The sequence below is a fragment of the Desmodus rotundus genome, chromosome 13 (assembly GCF_022682495.2).
Source record: "Desmodus rotundus isolate HL8 chromosome 13, HLdesRot8A.1, whole genome shotgun sequence".
In the NCBI taxonomy this organism is placed as follows: Eukaryota; Metazoa; Chordata; class Mammalia; order Chiroptera; family Phyllostomidae; genus Desmodus; species Desmodus rotundus.
This window is the reverse complement of record NC_071399.1, coordinates 32,358,535-32,376,821: the sequence shown is the minus strand read 5'-3', so window position 1 is coordinate 32,376,821 and position 18,287 is coordinate 32,358,535. Positions and strand designations below refer to the sequence as shown.

At 39.8% G+C, this 18,287-nt stretch overlaps 1 protein-coding gene across 4 annotated transcripts; it reads right to left on the bottom strand.

Moving 5' to 3' along the window:
• Positions 1 to 934: 934 nt before the first annotated feature.
• LIG4 (DNA ligase 4) lies at positions 935 to 18,274 on the bottom strand. Of its 4 annotated transcripts, none has more exons than XM_045186712.2 (2): positions 18,150 to 18,274; positions 935 to 4,766 (listed from the first exon to the last, which is right to left on the bottom strand). In XM_045186712.2, exon 2 carries the CDS (start codon positions 4,736 to 4,738, stop codon positions 2,003 to 2,005), a length of 2,736 nt encoding a protein of 911 aa, XP_045042647.2. In that variant the 5' UTR covers positions 4,739 to 4,766; positions 18,150 to 18,274; the 3' UTR covers positions 935 to 2,002. The 4 variants fall into 4 exon arrangements, with proteins under 4 accessions (XP_045042647.2, XP_045042648.2, XP_024434710.2 ...); XM_045186713.2 differs by lacking the exon at positions 18,150 to 18,274 and adding an exon at positions 16,562 to 16,644; XM_024578942.3 differs by lacking the exon at positions 18,150 to 18,274 and adding an exon at positions 16,336 to 16,632.
• Between the last annotated feature and the right edge of the window lie 13 nt (positions 18,275 to 18,287).

Genomic DNA, 18,287 nt, shown 5'->3' with positions numbered 1-18,287 from the left:
ATTATACTAAATGAAACAAGTCAGGCTGTGAAAGGGAAATACCATATGATCTCACCTATAAGTGGAACCTAATCAACAAAATAAGCAAGCCAAATGCAACCTGAGACACTGAAATAAAGAACAATCTGAAGTAACCAGAGAGGCGAGGGGTAGAGGGATAATAGAGGATAGGGCCATCAAGGAACATGTATGAGACACATGGACAAAGCCAAAGGGGAGGGGTATGAGGGTGGGAGACTGGGATGGGTGGGGTGGGAGAGTGTGGTTGGGTGAAAATGGAGACAACTGTACTTGAAAAACAATTTAAAAAAAAAGAAAATTTAAGGGGGAAAAAAGAATGGTGTAGGTATAGTATCAAAATTTATTAAGTGAAAAAAGCTGATCAAATAAAGCATCCTAGTTTGTTTTACACTTATTTGTTACACTATAATGTAGATGTTTTGCACTAACCTTACCATCAATAACCTAAAATGGTAAATGTCATAATATTTGGTGGTAAAATCATGTAGTTTTTCCCCAGTTCATTTACCTGGTATTTTGTAATTTTCTCAATAGATACAAAAATATACAAGGTTAATTTTTAAATAAAGTTCAATAAGGAATATGAAATAAAAATGACCTTAAATAGGAGCCACATTTAAATTAATCAAAAATTATATAGCGCTGGCTGGCGTGGTTCAGTGGATTGAGCACTGGCCTGTGAACCAAAGGGTCACAGGTTCGATTCCCAGTCAGGGCACATGCCTGGGTTGCAGGCCCAGTCCCCAGTTGTGGGCACAGAAGAGGCAACTAAACACAGATGTTTCTCTCCCTCTCTTTCTCCCTCCCTTCCCCTCTCTCTAAAAGTAAATAAATAAAATCGTTAAAAAATTATATTGATACCATAACATCTGACTGAAATAACTATTGTTTTAAAATAAATATACCATAAAAATTATTTAATAAATATTTTATTTAAATTAAGAAATATAACTAAATTACATATATTTGTTCCATGAGTAACATTTCTAATTACAAATAACCTACACATTTTCTCAGGTACCAAATTCCAAGTATTTCAATGGTGTCATGAAAGTATGTTTTTCAAAATTTATAAGCTATATTCCAAAATTTAATATTTAAATCCAGACACAATATATACTACACACACTGACTTTAAATAACCTAAGGATAAATAAGTTATATTAAAAGTCAAAGCAATTTATTTGTCTGTAATGAAAGTTACAACACAACATGCCATTTTGACACTTATTCAATGAACTATTTCTAGAAAAATCACTCTGTGAATATCATTTATACTGGAATACAAATTCACATAAAAATACTTTATTTAAAAACATGCTCTATTTTAGAAAAAAGTTAAATGTGGGCCAAGGACTTTTAAAATCTCTAGTGGTTTTTTTTTTTTTTAAATCAAACTGATCTAATCTTCAATTTTTAGACCACCATTAAGTGTCATTCTACCCCTAATTTAGCTAATGACATCATTAACAAGGTCTTATTCATTAGCTCGACCTTAACCTTAAAAAAATAACCTTGTTTACATTTTACATTGAAAAGAATTTCAGCTTTCACTTTAAAAGACCTATTTTACAAGTCCAATTTAACAATTCTGCTTTTTTCCTACAATGCTTTTATTAGATAAAATCCTGTTTAGGTCAATACTATGGCTCTAAAAGCTTCTATATGTATTTTACTAATATCTAACTTAAATGTCTATATTTCTATAGGAATATTATATAAATACCTCTTCTTTAAACTACTTAGTTCATCTTGGTTATAAAAATGGCCAAATACTACATTGCTAAAATTTTTTTCTTTCTTGGCTTTGAGCCATTTAGTGTCTTTTCTATCTCAAAAGTTACAAGATTCTTATTTTCCTGTACCAATTTTGTTCAAACACAGATTTTTAAGAGATAAAAATAAAATTTGGTTTAATATTTTCTCATTACCACCTATTAGTCAGCCAAATCAGATGCTTTCATCACTAAAAAAGTTAGCTTTAAACCAAATATTCATTTTCGTCCCGTAACTCACATTTGTCTATTGAATCAGTTACCCAACCTTCTTGTAGAATTTTAAACTTTCTCTTGAGAGTTCTTCGAAAAGCTTTAAAATCTGCAACACGACTATGATCCTCCCCAATGATTACATGAGATACTCCCTCAGCTAAATAAGAAACTACTTTTGCTCCATGAAATCGAAGCTCTAAGGCTGTAATAGCTAATCTTGTTCCCTCAATTTTGCTATTCAAGTCATTAATAACAGTATACAAGTCCAAATAAATAGTGTGGTGTCGAAACATACTGAGGGGAGAGCAGTCCCAGGAATATCGATATTCTAAATCAGCAACCACAGAAGCCATTTCTTTAGGAGCCTGTTCACTAGGACTTTTAATTCCTGTGAACACTTCCTTCAGTTGGTTCAAATCTGTATCAACAAAGTAACTATCACCGTAACGATCATATTCACGGGCAAAATGTTGTTTTGTTGATGGGCACATATGAATCATAAAGCGAGGCTGCCATGGCACACAGCTTTTGGTCTTAAAACATTCTAGCAGCCACTCAGGCTTGACAACATCATGTTTATTTGAAGAAATTATGTTTTTCACTCTTATGTTCTCAGACCCTGCAATAATGCAGTAGGTTTCTGGGCCTGGATTTTGTACTATATAACCACCAAATTCTGCAATTCTGTTCTCCAGATCAGGCTTTGGATGGCTATTTATTCCACTCATAACACAAAACTCCACATCTTCAAATATATTGGAAACTTTGTTTATGTTAGAAAGGTTAGGTGCTTTTAAGTGCTCGATAATTCCAATAACTTTCTTTATCTTTGGGGCAGCTTTCCGCTTTTTTTCTTGTGGTCCATCATCACCACCGACACAAAAGTGTTTAGATGCAAGCTTTCCAGATGCTTTCCCTCGAAGTTGTTCTAAGTCATCCAGAGTCATGCATTCATGCCACTCTTTGTCTTCTCTTATCTTCTCAATTCGTGGAAAACGCAAAGTGCAGCCAGTTTTATACATATCACTGGGAACAATCTCTGTTGCTTTAATTTGAACAATGACAGAATTACAAGGTTCAATGTACACTTCTGGCTTCTCTGTTCCACATAAAATGCTACTTGGTGGAGCTTTTTTATGAAAAGGTTTCCAATGTTTGGCCAACTTCAAACCCAGATCATACAGTTCTTTCATGGTGTAACCTGAGCCAACACGACAAAGAGTATGAAACACTGATGGTTTTTTACCAGAAGGGGGCTTCTCTGCTACAGCACACAAAAAATGAGACATCATTCCACCACGTGAACCTTTACCCCAGTAGCCCCCAACAATTATGATATCAAGTTCATCCATCAATCCAGTTACATACTCTGGCTTAATTTTTAACCATCCTTCACCTCTTTTGTCTGGCTTATAAATGGATAGAGGATGTTTTATCATGATTCCCTCTTCTCTTTTATCTATTGCTTCATTCAGAGCATCAATTACTTCTTTATTAGTATGAGCTTGTGCTTTTTGCACTATTTCTATTCTACCTGGCATTGGTGTAAAAATACTACTAAGAATTTCATACCTCTTTTTCAGAGTTTCATGTCCTAGCTTTTTATTATTGACCATCAATACATCAAAAACACAATAACAAGTTTGCAGATCAGAATATTCTACCATTCTTTTAATATCAAACTTATTCCCCTTTTGCATAAAAGTTTGGGTAGTAGGATTGTAGGCCATCATCTCACCATCAAGGATACAAATTTGTGTATCTGTTTTGAATGCATTATGAATGAATGGTGTGAGAGAACCCTCCTGAGGAGAAGCACCAAACTGTTCTGTATATTTATACCCATTTCGTGAGAAGTATTCATATACATTGCCATCTCTGTGCATTTGCATACGTTCACCATCTAGCTTGGTTTCAATGTAGAAACTTTGGTTTTTCATGTCCTTCTCAATTCGCTCAATATCTGCTATTGCGGCTAACATTGGCTTAAAGGGAGAGAATAAAGTGATAGAAATATCACTGAGTCCTACTGAAGGATCATGTAGTTGCCTACAGACTTTCTCCAGGTCTGTGGTGACATTATGCAACTCAACAGCATCATTATGAAAAACAGAAAATACAGTTTGCTGACTAACACCAAGCTTTAAGTCCTTTACAATCATCCGTATAAGCCACTTTTGTTCAAGTGCTGAACACTTACTTATAAGGTGAAGAAAACTCTTCTTTACCAGGTCCTTTCTTCTGGCAGAATTATTGCTGGCAATTGAGTCTAAAGTGTCATTTACTTGCTGTATGGTTAATTGTCCTTTCTGTAAACACCTTGGTTTCAACACAAAGTATGCAATCATTGCAAAGTCTCCAGCATCTCCATGAGTTCCAGTAGGTGTTCTGTAATTTAAAAGCTTAAGAGCATCTTTTCCTCCTCTAGGTAAATTGAGCAATTCGATATAAAGTTTAGCAAGCATAGTTTCTTTGATCCCATAGGCATCTCTCTCTCTTTCTAGCTGAGGAAGAATAAGTCTCATTGCTGGATAAAAAGAGTCTGTGACATTATTTTGGTTCTTATGAAGGGCATCATGAAATTTCCTCCAAGAATCTAAAAATTCCCTGAAGTATCTGATTTTATCTCCACGTCCTCTACTTCTCTGCATTCGTTCTAAAGTTGAACATAAATCTGCAAAAGGAACGTGAGATGCAACAGTTTGTGATGTTTGTGAGGCAGCCATAGAAGCGATGCTGAATCCTCTGGTTCAACTAAGAAAACAGAAAAAGAGTAACTTTAAGTAACAGATGAAATTCAACTAAATATTTAATATAAAGACCTTACAGAACATCTGGTTCATAATATTTTGCTAAATGAAAATCGATCAATGCTATAAATGCTACAATGTCCCTTATCAATTTCTACATTTAGATCTCCATTGAAAATGAATACCTGGGGTGGGAGCGGAATCCACTTCCCCTCAGCGCCAGGGAAATATCTAGCTGATCTGAGGAGCAGAGCGAACAGCCAACAGTACTCCAGCATATACGAAGATTAGAGACCAAAGATAGAGGACATTGAAAGATCTGACGGTAAGAAGAGTGCTCAAGGACAATAAGGTCCCCGGGAACCGGGACCTCGCGGTACAAGGGCTGCAGAGGCGCCAGCCCTGGCGCAGGGGCTGCTGCAGGAGTCCTGGGAGAGGGCCAGGCTGCGCTGTGAGCAGCCAGGTGCTTGATTGGACCAGGGGGGCTTGAAAAGGAGGAATTTCTCAAAAAGAAAAAGAAAATAGAGACACTCAGGGGCTAGTTAGAGAACTCTCGGTGGTGGCCTAGGCCCCTGGCGCCCCTCCCCCCTCCGCCCCTGGACTGCGAACTCGGAACACGGGATAAGCAGCACCGGCGCTCACCTGAGGTCCGGTTGCGCGAGGTCGCGCTCGTGCAGATTAGCAAACGGGGCCCATACATGAAACCCCGGAGGGGCGCCCACACCTGAAACCTCCGAGATCTTTTGGAGCAGAGACTAGCCGCTCCACCCACAGACCCAAAACCTCGGAACCGAGTACCGCTTGATTCGGTCCCAGGGCGGCCCCGCCCACCCGAGAGTCTCAAGCCCCGGGCGGCTGGATCGGGCCCCCAAGCATAGAGCCTCTGGCTCGGCGGCGGGCTGCGCGCTCACCAAGCGTAGGGCCGGCTGGATGCGCACTTCCCAAGCACAAAGGGGCTGGCGAGAGTCGTAACACCAAGGCGGCTGAACCAGCAGCTTGCAGCGCTCCAGCCTCCCTAGCCTGGGCGGCTCGATTGGTCGGCCAGCTGCTCGCTCAGAGCCCAAATAACGTCACAAACCCGAAGCGGCTGGATTCCCCTGCTGCGCACGCACGGGTCCAGAGCCAAAGCGGCTGGAGCGGCCACTCGAGAGTCCCAAGAACAAAGCTGCTGGATTGGCTGATCAACGGCCTGATTGCCTGCCAGGGACCACACCTACAAAACAGTGAAGAGTGTGACCCAGGAAGGAAGAAAAGTGAAACCAATCCTTCCAACCACCCCCTCCCGTTGCACAGACAGGACAACAGCAGAAATAACCTGAACGGTTTAAAGCCAACAGAAGATTTTTTTTTTTTCCTTTTTTTTTTTTTCCTTTTCCTTTCCCCCTGAACTCCTTCTTCCTCTCTCTCTCTTTTTTTTCTTTCATTCCTTCTTCCTCCCATCCTTTACCATTTTTATGTCTTCTTCCTGCCTTCTTTTATCTATTTCTATGTTTTAATTTTTGTTAAAATTCCTTCTTATCTTGCCTCCGATCTTTCTTTAAGCCTTCTTCCCGCCTTCCTTCCTTTCCTCCTTTCCTATTTCCTTTTTCCCTCCTTCCCATCTTTGGTTTTTTGTTTGTTTGTTTGTTTGTTTGTTTGTTTTTTACTTTTCTTTCTCCCCCCCTTTCTATTTTTCCCACAGGTGCGACAACAAAACCTAGAGTGCTGAAAAGACTAGAGTTAGACCATGTTAAACACATAAACGTCAGCTCAAGACCAGTGAGCAAAGGAGAGTAAGGAGACAGCACCACCGAATCCCATTGGCATTCTACCATAGAAGTTCATATCATAAACCCAGGGATTCAGAACAAAGCAATTTAAGAAGCAGAGGCCAACAAGAAGAGCCTCACAAACAATGGGAAGACAAAGAAACAATTCCCAAATGAAAGGAAAGGAGGAAGTCTCAGAAAGAATACTAACCGAAAAAGAGGCAAGTCAACTATCAGATACTGAGTTCAAAGCAATGGTCATCAGGAAGCTCACTGAGCTCTCTGAGCTCAAAGAGAACTACCAGAAACTACAAGGAAACTACAATGAACTCACTGCAAACTATATCAACATGAAAAAGGAAATAGAAAATATCAACAAGAGCCAAGAGGAAATGAAGAATACAATTTCTGAATTGAAGAACACAGTAGAAGGAATTACAAGCAGACTTGATGAAGCAGAGGATCGGATCAGCGAGCTGGAGGATAAAGTAGAAAAAAACACCCAGAAGGAGCAAGAAAAGGAAAAGAGGCTCAGAAAGAATGAAGAGGCAATAAGGGAAATGCAGGACAACATGAAACGTAACAATATCCGTATAATAGGAATACCAGAAGGAGAAGAAGAAGAGCAAGGGATAGAAAACCTGTTTGAAAAAGTAATGATGGAAAATTTCCCTAATCTGAGGAGAGAAAAAGTCACCCAAATCCAGGAATCACAGAGAGTCCCAAACAAGAGGAACCCAAAGAGACCCACTGCAAGACACATCATAATTAAAATGGCAAATTTCCAAGACAAAGAGAGGATCTTAAAGGCAGCAAGGGAGAAAAAGGAAGTAACATACAAGGGAGCCCCAATAAGGTTAGCAACTGACTTCTCAATGGAAACACTCCAAGCCAGAAGAGAATGGCAAAAAATATTCCAAGTAATGAGAACCAGAGGCCTCCAACCAAGACTACTTTACCCAGCAAGGCTCTCAATCAAGATAGAAGACCAAATAAAGAGCTTCCCAGACAAAAGAAGTCTAAAAGAATACAGCTCCACCAAACCAGCTCTGCAAGAGATGCTAAAGGGACTGCTTTAAGGAAAGGAAGGAAAAGAGAAAGACAGAGGAACACAGGTAGGAAATAATGGCAATGAATAACTACCTATCGATAATAACCTTAAATGTAAATGGATTAAATGCTCCAATCAAAAGACATAGAACAGCTGAATGGATAAGAAAACATGACCCACACATATGCTGCCTACAAGAAACCCATCTCAGGACAAAAGACTTACACAGACTGAAAGTGAAGGGCTGGAAACAAATTTTCCAAGCAAACGGACAGGAAAAAAAAGCAGGGGTAGCAATACTCATATCAGACAAAATAGACTTCCAAAGAAGGGCCATAAAGAGAGACCCAGAAGGTCACTTCATAATACTCAAAGGAAGAATCCACCAAGAAGACATAAACATTATAAATATATATGCACCCAACATAGGAGCACCCAAATACATAAAGAAAATCTTGGAGGATTTCAAGAAAGATATTGACAGCAACACAATTATAGTAGGGGATTTTAACACCCCACTATCAAAAATGGACAGGTCTTCCAAACAAAAGATCAACAAAGATATTGTGTCACTTAACAATACCCTAGAGGAAATGGACTTAACTGATATATACAGAGCTTTTCATCCCAAAGAAGCAAAATACACATTCTTTTCAAGTGTCCATGGAACTTTTTCAAAGATAGACCACATGATAGGACACAAAGCAACCCTCAACAAATTCAAGAAAATTGAAATCATATCAAGCATCTTCTCTGACCACAAGGGTCTGAAACTAGAAACCAACCCCAAGGGTAAAAACCCAAAACACTCAAAATCATGGAGACTGAATAGCATGCTATTAAACAATGAATGGGTCAAGAACGAGATTAGGGAAGAAATCAAAAACTTCCTCGAAACAAATGAAAACGAACTCACAACAACCCAAAACCTATGGGACACAGCAAAGGCAGTCCTGAGAGGGAAGTTCATAGCAATACAGGCCTACCTTAAGAAGTTAGAAACAGTTCACACAAACAACCTAACCCTACGCCTACAAGAACTGGAGGAACAACAACAAAGACAGCCCAGAGCAAGCAGAAGGAAGGAAATAACCAAGATCAGAGCAGAACTAAATGACATAGAGACTAAAAGCACAATTGTAAGGATCAATGAATCCAGAAGCTGGTTCTTTGAAAAGATAAACAAAATCGACAAGCCTTTAAGTAGGCTTATCAAGAAGAAAAGAGAGAGGATCCAAATAAACAGAATTAGAAATGAAAGTGGAGAGATTACAACTGATACCACAGAAATACAAAGGATCGTAAGAAATTACTATGAAGACCTATATGCTAAGAAATTTGAAAACCTAGATGAAATGGACACATTTCTAGAAAAATATAATCTTCCAAAACTGACTGAAGAAGAAGCAGAAAACCTGAACAGACCAATATCAGCAAAGGAAATTGAAGCAGTCATCAAGAAACTCCCATCACACAAAAGCCCTGGACCAGATGGTTTCACAGGAGATTTCTACAAAGCATTTAAGGAAGAACTAACCCCTATCCTTCACAGACTATTCGAAAAAATCCAAACTGATGGAAGACTCCCAAACTCTTTTTATGAAGCCAACATCATCCTAATCCCAAAACCAGATAAAGACACAACGAAGAAAGAAAACTTCAGGCCAATATCGCTGATGAACATAGATGCTAAAATTCTCAAGAAAATATTAGCAAACCGCATCCAGCAATATATTAAAAAGATCATCCACCATGACCAGGTGGGATTCATCCCAGGGATGCAAGGATGGTACAATATTCGCAAATCAATAAACATAATACATCACATCAACAACAGCAAAGACAAAAATCACATGATCATATCAATAGATGTGGAAAAAGCATTTGATACGATACAGCACCCATTTCTGATAAAAACACTCAGCAAAGTGGGAATAAAGGGAGCATTTCTGAACATAATAAAGGCCATATATGAGAGACCTGCAGCCAACATCACACTCAATGGACAAAAACTTAGAGCTTTCCCACTAAGATCAGGAACAAGACAAGGATGCCCTCTCTCACCACTCCTATTCAACATAGTATTGGAAGTCCTAGCCACAGCAATCAGACAAGAAAAAGCAATAAAAGGCATCCAAATTGGAAAGGAGGAAATGAAACTGTCACTGTTTGCAGACGACATGATAGTGTACATGGAAAACCCTATAGACTCCACTCAAAAACTACTCGACCTAATAAATGAATTTGGCAAAATAGCTGGATACAGAGTCAATACCCAGAAATCAAAGGCATTCCTGTACACCAACAACGAAACTGCAGAAACACAAATCAGATAAAAAATCCCATTCGATATAGCAACAAGAAAAATAAAGTACCTAGGAATAAACCTAACCAAGGAGGTAAAAGACCTGTACTCAGAAAACTACACAACACTGAAGAAAGAAATTAAGGAAGATACAAACAAATGGAAGCATGTACCATGTTCATGGATTGGAAGAATTAACATCATCAAAATGGCCATACTACCCAAAGCAATTTATAGATTCAATGCAATCCCTATTAGAGTACCCATGACATATTTCACAGATATAGAGCAAACATTGCAGAAATTCATATGGAACCATAAACGACCTCGAATAGCAGCAGCAATTCTGAGAAAGAAGGACAAAGCAGGAGGTATCACAATACCTGATATCAAACTGTATTACAAGGCAACGGTAATCAAAACAGCCTGGTACTGGCATAAAAACAGGCTCATAGACCAATGGAACAGAATAGAGAGCCCAGAAATAAACTCAAATCTATACGATCAATTAATATTTGACAAAGGAGGCAGGAGCATAAAATGGAGCAAAAACAGCCTCTTCAACAGATGGTGTTGGGAGATCTGGACAGCTATGTGCAAAAAAATGAAACTCGATCACCAACTTACGCCATACACGAAAATAAACTCAAGATGGATAAAAGACTTAAATATAAGCCGTAACACCATAAAAGTCCTTGAGGAAAACATTGGCAGGAAAATCTCAGACATTCCACGCAGCAACATCCTCACAGACACATCCCCTAAAGCAAGGGACATAAAGGAAAGAATAAACAAATGGGACCTCATCAAAATAAAAAGCTTCTGCATGGCTAAAGAAAACAGCACCAAATTACAAAGAGAACCAACAATATGGGAAAGCATATTTGCCAATGATACCTCAGACAAGGGCCTGATCTCCAAAATATATAAAGAACTCACACGACTCCACTCCAGGAAGACAAACAACCCAATTATAAAATGGGCAAAGGACTTGAACAGACACTTCTCCAAGGAAGACATACAGAAGGCCCAGAGACATATGAAAAGATGCTCAGCATCACTAGCCATCAGAGAGATGCAAATTAAAACCACAATGAGGTATCATCTCACACCAGTCAGAATGGCCAACATAAACAAATCCACAAACAAATGTTGGAGAGGATGCGGAGAACAGGGAACCCTCGTGCACTGTTGGTGGGAATGCAGACTGGTGAGGCCACTGTGGAAAACAATATGGAATTTCCTCAGAAAACTAAAAATGGAACTGCCCTTTGACCCAGTAATTCCGCTGCTGGGATTATACCCTAAGAACACTGAAACACCAATCCAAAAGAATCTGTGCACCCCAATGTTCATAGCAGCACAATTTACAATAGCCAAATACTGGAAGCAACCGAAGTGCCCATCAGCAAACGAGTGGATCCAAAAACTATGGTATATTTACACAATGGAATTCTACGCAGCAGAGAGAAAGAAGGAGCTTATACCCTTTGCAACAGCATGGATGAAACTGGAGAGCATTATGCTAAGTGAAATAAGCCAGGAAGTGAGGGACAAATACCATATGATCTCACCTTTAACTGGAACATAAGCAATAGAAGGAAAAAGCAAACAAAATATAACCAGAGACATTGAAGTTAAGAACAATGTAACAATAGCAAGGGCGGGGGTGGGGGGTGGGGGCGGGGACAGTGGGTAGAGGGGATTACAGGAACTACTATAAAGGACACATGAACAAATCCAAGGGGGAGGGTGGAGAGGGGGGAGGGAAGTGGGTTCACCTGGGGTGGGGTGAAGGGATGGGGGAAAAGGCATACAACTGTAATTAAATAACAATAAATAAATTTAAAAAAAAATTTCTACATTTAGTAACAATCATCTAGTTTATCTTAATTCTGTTTAATCTTTATTATCAAAAGTAGTCTCATTCCATGTATTTATAATATTAAAATTAATCATTTTAATTATTTCTCCCTAAACTGCAGCTTCTATTGAAATTAATTATTCCATTCCTTGTTTAGCACATAATGCAAAAGATGACTGCTAATATTGAAAACAACAGATTAAGGCTGAATTCACTATATGTCTGGGCTTCTGAAGTAAGGTGTTTCCTTATATTTCTCTTCTCTGTCAGACACAGAACCAGAAACAAGCTTCTTAAAACAGATGTTTTCAACAAATCATTAGTTTACTGGATTGAAATTTGGCTTTGTAGGAAGTTTGAGCTCCTACATAGACAGGGCCCTTAACCTCTCCACCAAAAAAAAAAAAAATGGTATATTCTTCTTTCAGATTAACAAAGCCTGTATCTTTGTTTACTTCAACTTCTTCACTGGCTATGTTGAATCACTCCAGAATTCAAAACCCAACTCAAAATACCCTCCTCATAAAATCCTCACTTGACCTGTCTCTTTTAACTCTATATTTGATCATAGTTATTTACAGTTTTATAAATTTAAATTCACTAGTACACTTTTTTGTTTATATTCCCTGCCAGTTACCACCTGGCCCCACCCCCAACCCAAACATTCACTGGCTGCACATGACCCAGGCACTGTGCTCTGGGCATACACAATATGGAACTGCCCTAAGAGAAAACACAGCCTGTAAAGAAAAAGGGACATAATGGTGTGGACAAAAAGAGGCCACATATGAAACCTGACAAGCTCAGAGGAGGCTTCTGTGGTAGACTCAGAGACCTAAAGTAACCACACAGGATGGTCTGGAATGAAAACTTTTTAACTAAAAGCAGTTCACAGTGGGTAGTCATGTCCTAAGGCAGTAGTTAGGCAGTAGTTTTCCCTGAAAAATGTCAATCTTTCACCTTAACTAAGCCTGTCTTTTGTCTTTTTACATGTAGAACAACATACCTGGTAAACATGCCTTTGCAATAACCAAGTAAGTTCCCTTTTTCCAGATCCCCCTCACAGCTCAAGTGAGAAGACCACACAACCCCTCACTGTTATCAAATTAATTGTTGACTGTTAATTATCCTGTATCCACGTATATAAAAAAAGCATGCATCTATCATCTTACTTTTTATCCAATCCCAAGAGGTTCCACTTTTTCTTTCTCCCGCCTCCTTAATCTATCACCAGTGGATTTCATGTAACCCTCTTACATTATATCTTTTGATTATAATGTATAAAATAAGGTGCAAAACTATAGAGAACCTATTCGCATGGCATGGCAAATGTAGCCCAGCACCTGACTTGGAAAACCAGTGGGGAGCGAGTTGGCACACAGGAACAGAGCCCATGGATCAGTTCTCCCATAGAGAATCAGGTCTGCATTGTACCTAGGCTGCTTTGAGGTTTGCTTTTTGCTAAAACTCCCTCACCCTGAATTGAGGCAGCAAATGTTTACTGCATATCTTTAAAGTAACTTCCTAAAATCTGCACTAAATCTCCCAAGTATGGAGTATAACCAGTTCAACCACTTTTCGCCTTGCATCTGCCTTTTCTCTGAAGGAATTAGCAACATTCTTTCCTTTGTTAACTGTAAAAGGTAATCACCTACAGGGAACCTGTGCATAGTAAAAGTAAATGAGGACCATCCTCCATGTAATGTACCCAGAAAAGCAATAAAAGTCTGTCCAGGCAGGGGTCAGGGCTTTCTCTCACCCAGAGAGTGGTCATACCTGCCCTTTTCTCCACAGGACTTCTGTAGTCCATGTGAATTTGTTTGTCACAGCCACAACACACAGACCCTGCGGCCGTGGGCCACATCACAAAACTGCCGTTTTTCTGCAGCATTTTATCAATTCATTGAGGTTTTGCTTCCTGGCAATTGTCAGTTTGGCTCAAATAAACTCATAAAAATTCTTACGGGTTTGGACATTTCTTGCATTGACAATGGGAACTAATTATAAAATGGTAAATTCTTTAACAAAAACGAAAACAGCAAAATGCCATGACCCAAAGCTTTTCAGTAGAGTATCTTCTAAAGTTAGAGACAAACTAACATGTAGTTTGATGTGCTAAGGTCTAGAATATTTGCCAAAGCAGTCACAAGAAGTGTGAAATTTATTTGACATTTTAAATACCCATGCAAGTTCTATTAGAATCTAGAAGGTATCAGAACTACTTTAATATACTTTAAACTATGTAACACTAACTTTTCAAAGAGACTTCAAGTAAAAATGTATGCTCCAGGAATAGACTTTGTTTTTACCTTGTGGTTTCAGATGCCTCCTGGCATATCCCATAAAGCCCAATGAGCCCAGAGCAGGGAATGGGGGAATCTGCTACAGTAGAGAGACCACAAAATTCCCCACTCCAGCAAACAAAAACAATCACATATACTATTAGTACAAGGCTACAATATCTAGCAAAAGAAATGGAATGGCTCACTACTGTACCACATTTACTAAACTGTCACTCTCTAGAAGTCAGAAATCATGCTGGAATTTGTGCCACTAGTGATTGGTGAGACAGGTTTGTTTGCTGAATGAATTACTAAATACCTAAAGTTGAATTTGTGGGAAACCACACTATAGAATGCCAGGGAAGGGACAGAGAGATAAAGATACACATACACACACACACACAGCTGGGGGCATTCAGTTTGATTAAAAAGCATTCATCAGCTATGACTGCTCTGGGAATGATTCACAATGACCACTGATTGGACTAGAGGGGAAAAAGCCACATTTTTCAATCCAATTCGTAAAAAAAAGGAAATCCCATTTCTACTGAGTCAGTTAGACCAAGAGCTAAACCCATGAGACTATATTCTTCAGATTTTTATCTTTGAATATAGTAACTGTTTCCCCTCACTGTCTCTCATTTGCATAACTGAATGCACCACCTGGTTATGTATGTGCACTGTCGTACCCCTCCAAAGCATATTCTGGTATCTAATGTTATTTTTATAATTTATATAATGTATGTTAAAATAAAGTATGTGAAGAAATACTTCTTTAAGTGTCCAAGTGTTGGTATACAGTTTCCAACCTATCTGAGGATTCTATATGGTCTCAAAGTCAGTTTCCTCCAACAAGTCCCAGGCAAATACTCAAATAATTTCATACTAATGTTGAAATCTAGTTATGGGTGTAGATACACATGTATGTAAGACTACTATATGGATAACAAGGATTCCAAAATTAATGTAACATGAATAGACTTAAATATTTTTACTTATTTAAAGTGTATTTTGATACAATATTAACATTTCCACTGCCCTGGCCGAGTAGCTCTGTTGGTTGGAGTGCCCACCTGATGTGCCAGGATTGCGAGTTACATCCCCAGTCAGGGCACATGCGAGAATCATCAAATGAATGCATAAATAAGGGGAACAGCAAATTGATGTTTCTCTCTCCCTCTCTCTAAAATCAATTAAAAAAAAAAGATTTCCACTGTTTTTTACATGCTCTCTAATTTTATTTTCTGGATTCTGGGGGTTTTTTAGTTGAAGTTTTCAATTTGTGAAAAAATAAATCAAGGTTTGTGGTTAGGGCACAGTATCTGAAGTCCAATAAATCTGAGTTCAACTGTGGACTGTAACACTTAATGGCTATGTGATATGTGGCAACTATTCAATTTCTCTAAGACTCGGTTTCCTTACAGGAAAATGGGGTTAATAACTATAGAAATTAAGATAAAAATGACATCAGATAATTTACTTAAGGTGTTTAACACAGTACCAAACATTTAGTAAGTCCTTGATCAATCTTAGTGCTCTAATGCTTGCTGATCCAAGCAATACCTAGAAAATATATATTACAAAACACTAAGCAGATAAGGGGGGCACTTCAATTTTTATAACAATAAGTAAAGCTTTCAAGAGAATGAATATAATTAGTGCACAATAATGACTTATCCGTTCAGCCGCTGCCTATACTGTCCAGAAGTGACACAACAGAACACAGTAGCAATCTTGTGAATCCAGGAGCTGATTCAAAGCTATCTTATTGGAGAGAAAGTGGTCCAACTGAAGTTCCTTTCTGCAACCCTGGACAAGACAATGTGCTTCTTCCCTATGAGACAAAGCGTTTACACTACCCTATCTTCCACAGTACTTTGTGACATTTGGGGAGAATCAGCAGAAAGAAATCAGAGGTAAGAAAAAGCTTGAAGCCTGGGAGAGCCAGTATGTTAATGAAAGAGAAAGTGTAAGAAAAGGACCAAAGTAGTAATTCTTTCCAAGCAAATGTCTCTCCTTTTTACTCTACCGGAGCACGCTTGCAAAATCACTGGAGGCATCCACATCACTCCTCTGCCCCCATACAAAACCTCCAAAAGATCACAGGTGAATCCCTGGCCCTGGACAAACCCCGTTACCTCTCTGAGCCCAAGGGTGCCCTTTTGGGGGAGGGGTGGTTCTTGGAATCAGAATGCACGCAATTAAAACCATCAAAACGATTCTCGAGAGACAAACGTCTCTGGGGGCGGGGTGTAGTTTGAAGCCCAACCGAAGACCCAGCTTCTAACACAGGGCGGTCACCAGTGTGGTCCGTACCACTCACCTATGGGTCCAGGGGGCGATTGAACTAAAGAACTTTTTGTCCAGGAACAAGAAAAATGAACTTTTTAAGCCATTTGCTGGCCCCTGCTGCTTTGGGAACTTTTGCCCAGCTTCCGCCTGCCCAGACTTCAGCTCTAGCTCGCTCCGCGGCCTCTGAGGCCCCTCCCGGGCCGGGCTGCCCCACAAACCTCCTATAAGACGCAAATACTGGGGTGCTGCCACCAAACCTGAACCCGAAGCCCAAAGAGCTTGTTCCGCCAGCTGCTCCCGGCGCAGGTGCAGTAGCCACTTGTGACGGGTAGGCTGTGACGTTTGGAAAAGGCTGTGCGCAGGCGCAGTTTCATCTGGAGGCTGGGAACGCCAAGGCGTCGTAGGAATGATGGGCGCAGGCGTGGGGACTCCTGAGAAGGGTCCTGATAGAACCCGGCACCTCGCAAGGGTGCGGGGGACCTGAGAGATCCCTAGTAGCCTTGTGACTACAAACACAACTCCTAACAGCTTCCCAAAGAAGCAGGTGCTTTTTGCAAGAGGTTGACCTATGAGAGTTGATTTCGTAGCCGAGAGAGACCCAAGAACACTTCCCGCACTGGCTCCTTACTCAGACCATGAATGAGCCTGATCCCTCCCTGTGCTTTGCTGCTCCTTAGCAAGGGACAGCCACCCAGTTCTGTGCCCTGTTTGTAAACCGTGGTACCAATACTCATCTCGCAGGTTGATTGTGAAGGCGAAGCTTAGGTTAAAGAGGGTATCTTCCATTCCAAAACGTCTGTTGTTATTTAAGTGGAAAAATTAGCTTTTGCAATACTCTTTAAGGCTGTCCATTCCTACTAGTTTTTCATGATGGCACCAACTTCGATGTGAGTTCTTGTCTCTTAATACAGAAATAATACATCATTCATGTATAATTGTAATTAATATATAGTTCATAATACAGACATAAAGAGCTGCATGCCTAGAAATCAACTATGGACTCTTGTAATACCTGTTCAAGGATTCAAAAAGTTATTTAGGCAAACCTTTATTGAGCACCTACTGTGATATAGTAATTGCCCTAGGTATGCAGGATTGAAACATAAAAACAAACGCAGTCCTTATGTTTCAGGAGTTGTTGATTTATACAATATTTTATTATTTTAGCCTTGCTCATGCTTGGTTCAAAGAGAATAAAGGGTTTATAATTAAGCATCTTATAGCATTGCTGATTATTAGCTTACTTATGTAAGTAGTCTACCTTAGTGCCTGGCACTTATTAGGTGCTCAACAACAGGAAGCTTTTATCAAGATCCTGGCTTTGTCCTGCAGCTCTTGATCTGGTACCAGAAATCAACGCACTGTGTGTGTATACAACTGTGTGCACAGAAGAGGGGATGACCAAGTGATGGGGGACAGGCATCTGAAAATAAACAACCCAGTACAATTAAGTGCGAGGGTCACAGTGAAGCTAATAAGCTCCATCTTCAGGAACAAAATTGTGTGGTCACTTCCAAGGCCCTGAGAGTGGTCCTAGCAATGCTCCCTTGGTCTTGTGCTTTAATAAAATCTGCAAAAAATATGATAATTTTGCATTCTTTTTCCTTAAAAGGGTCCCTAATTCTTGTAAGATTCAGGCCTCACAAAATCTGCACCTGCCTCCTTGATCGTCCATTCTGACAGAGGTAGGAGAGGGATGGTTTGAGGGGAAACAAAAAAGAGAAAAATAGTTATGGAAGCGCTTTACAGTACATGAACTCCTATACTAACACTCCTACACAGTAGACACTTCCTTTTGTAAGAACCACGTCCAGCAGAGAGATCTACTGGGCTCCGAGCTCTCACCTTAGAGGTTCAGACACTTGGCCAAACGCTGTGATGTACCCTGTCCCACCTCCGCCCCGCGCCCGGGGAGTAGACAAGACTGCCAGAATCCCGCGAGTGCCTGCTACCAGGCACTGACATATCTTGTCCCTCTCGGCC

Bases quoted from the DNA above. Each gene is read 5' to 3' on its own strand.
- LIG4 (XM_045186712.2), bottom strand. From the start codon at position 4,738: ATGGCTGCCTCACAAACATCACAAACTGTTGCATCTCACGTTCCTTTT.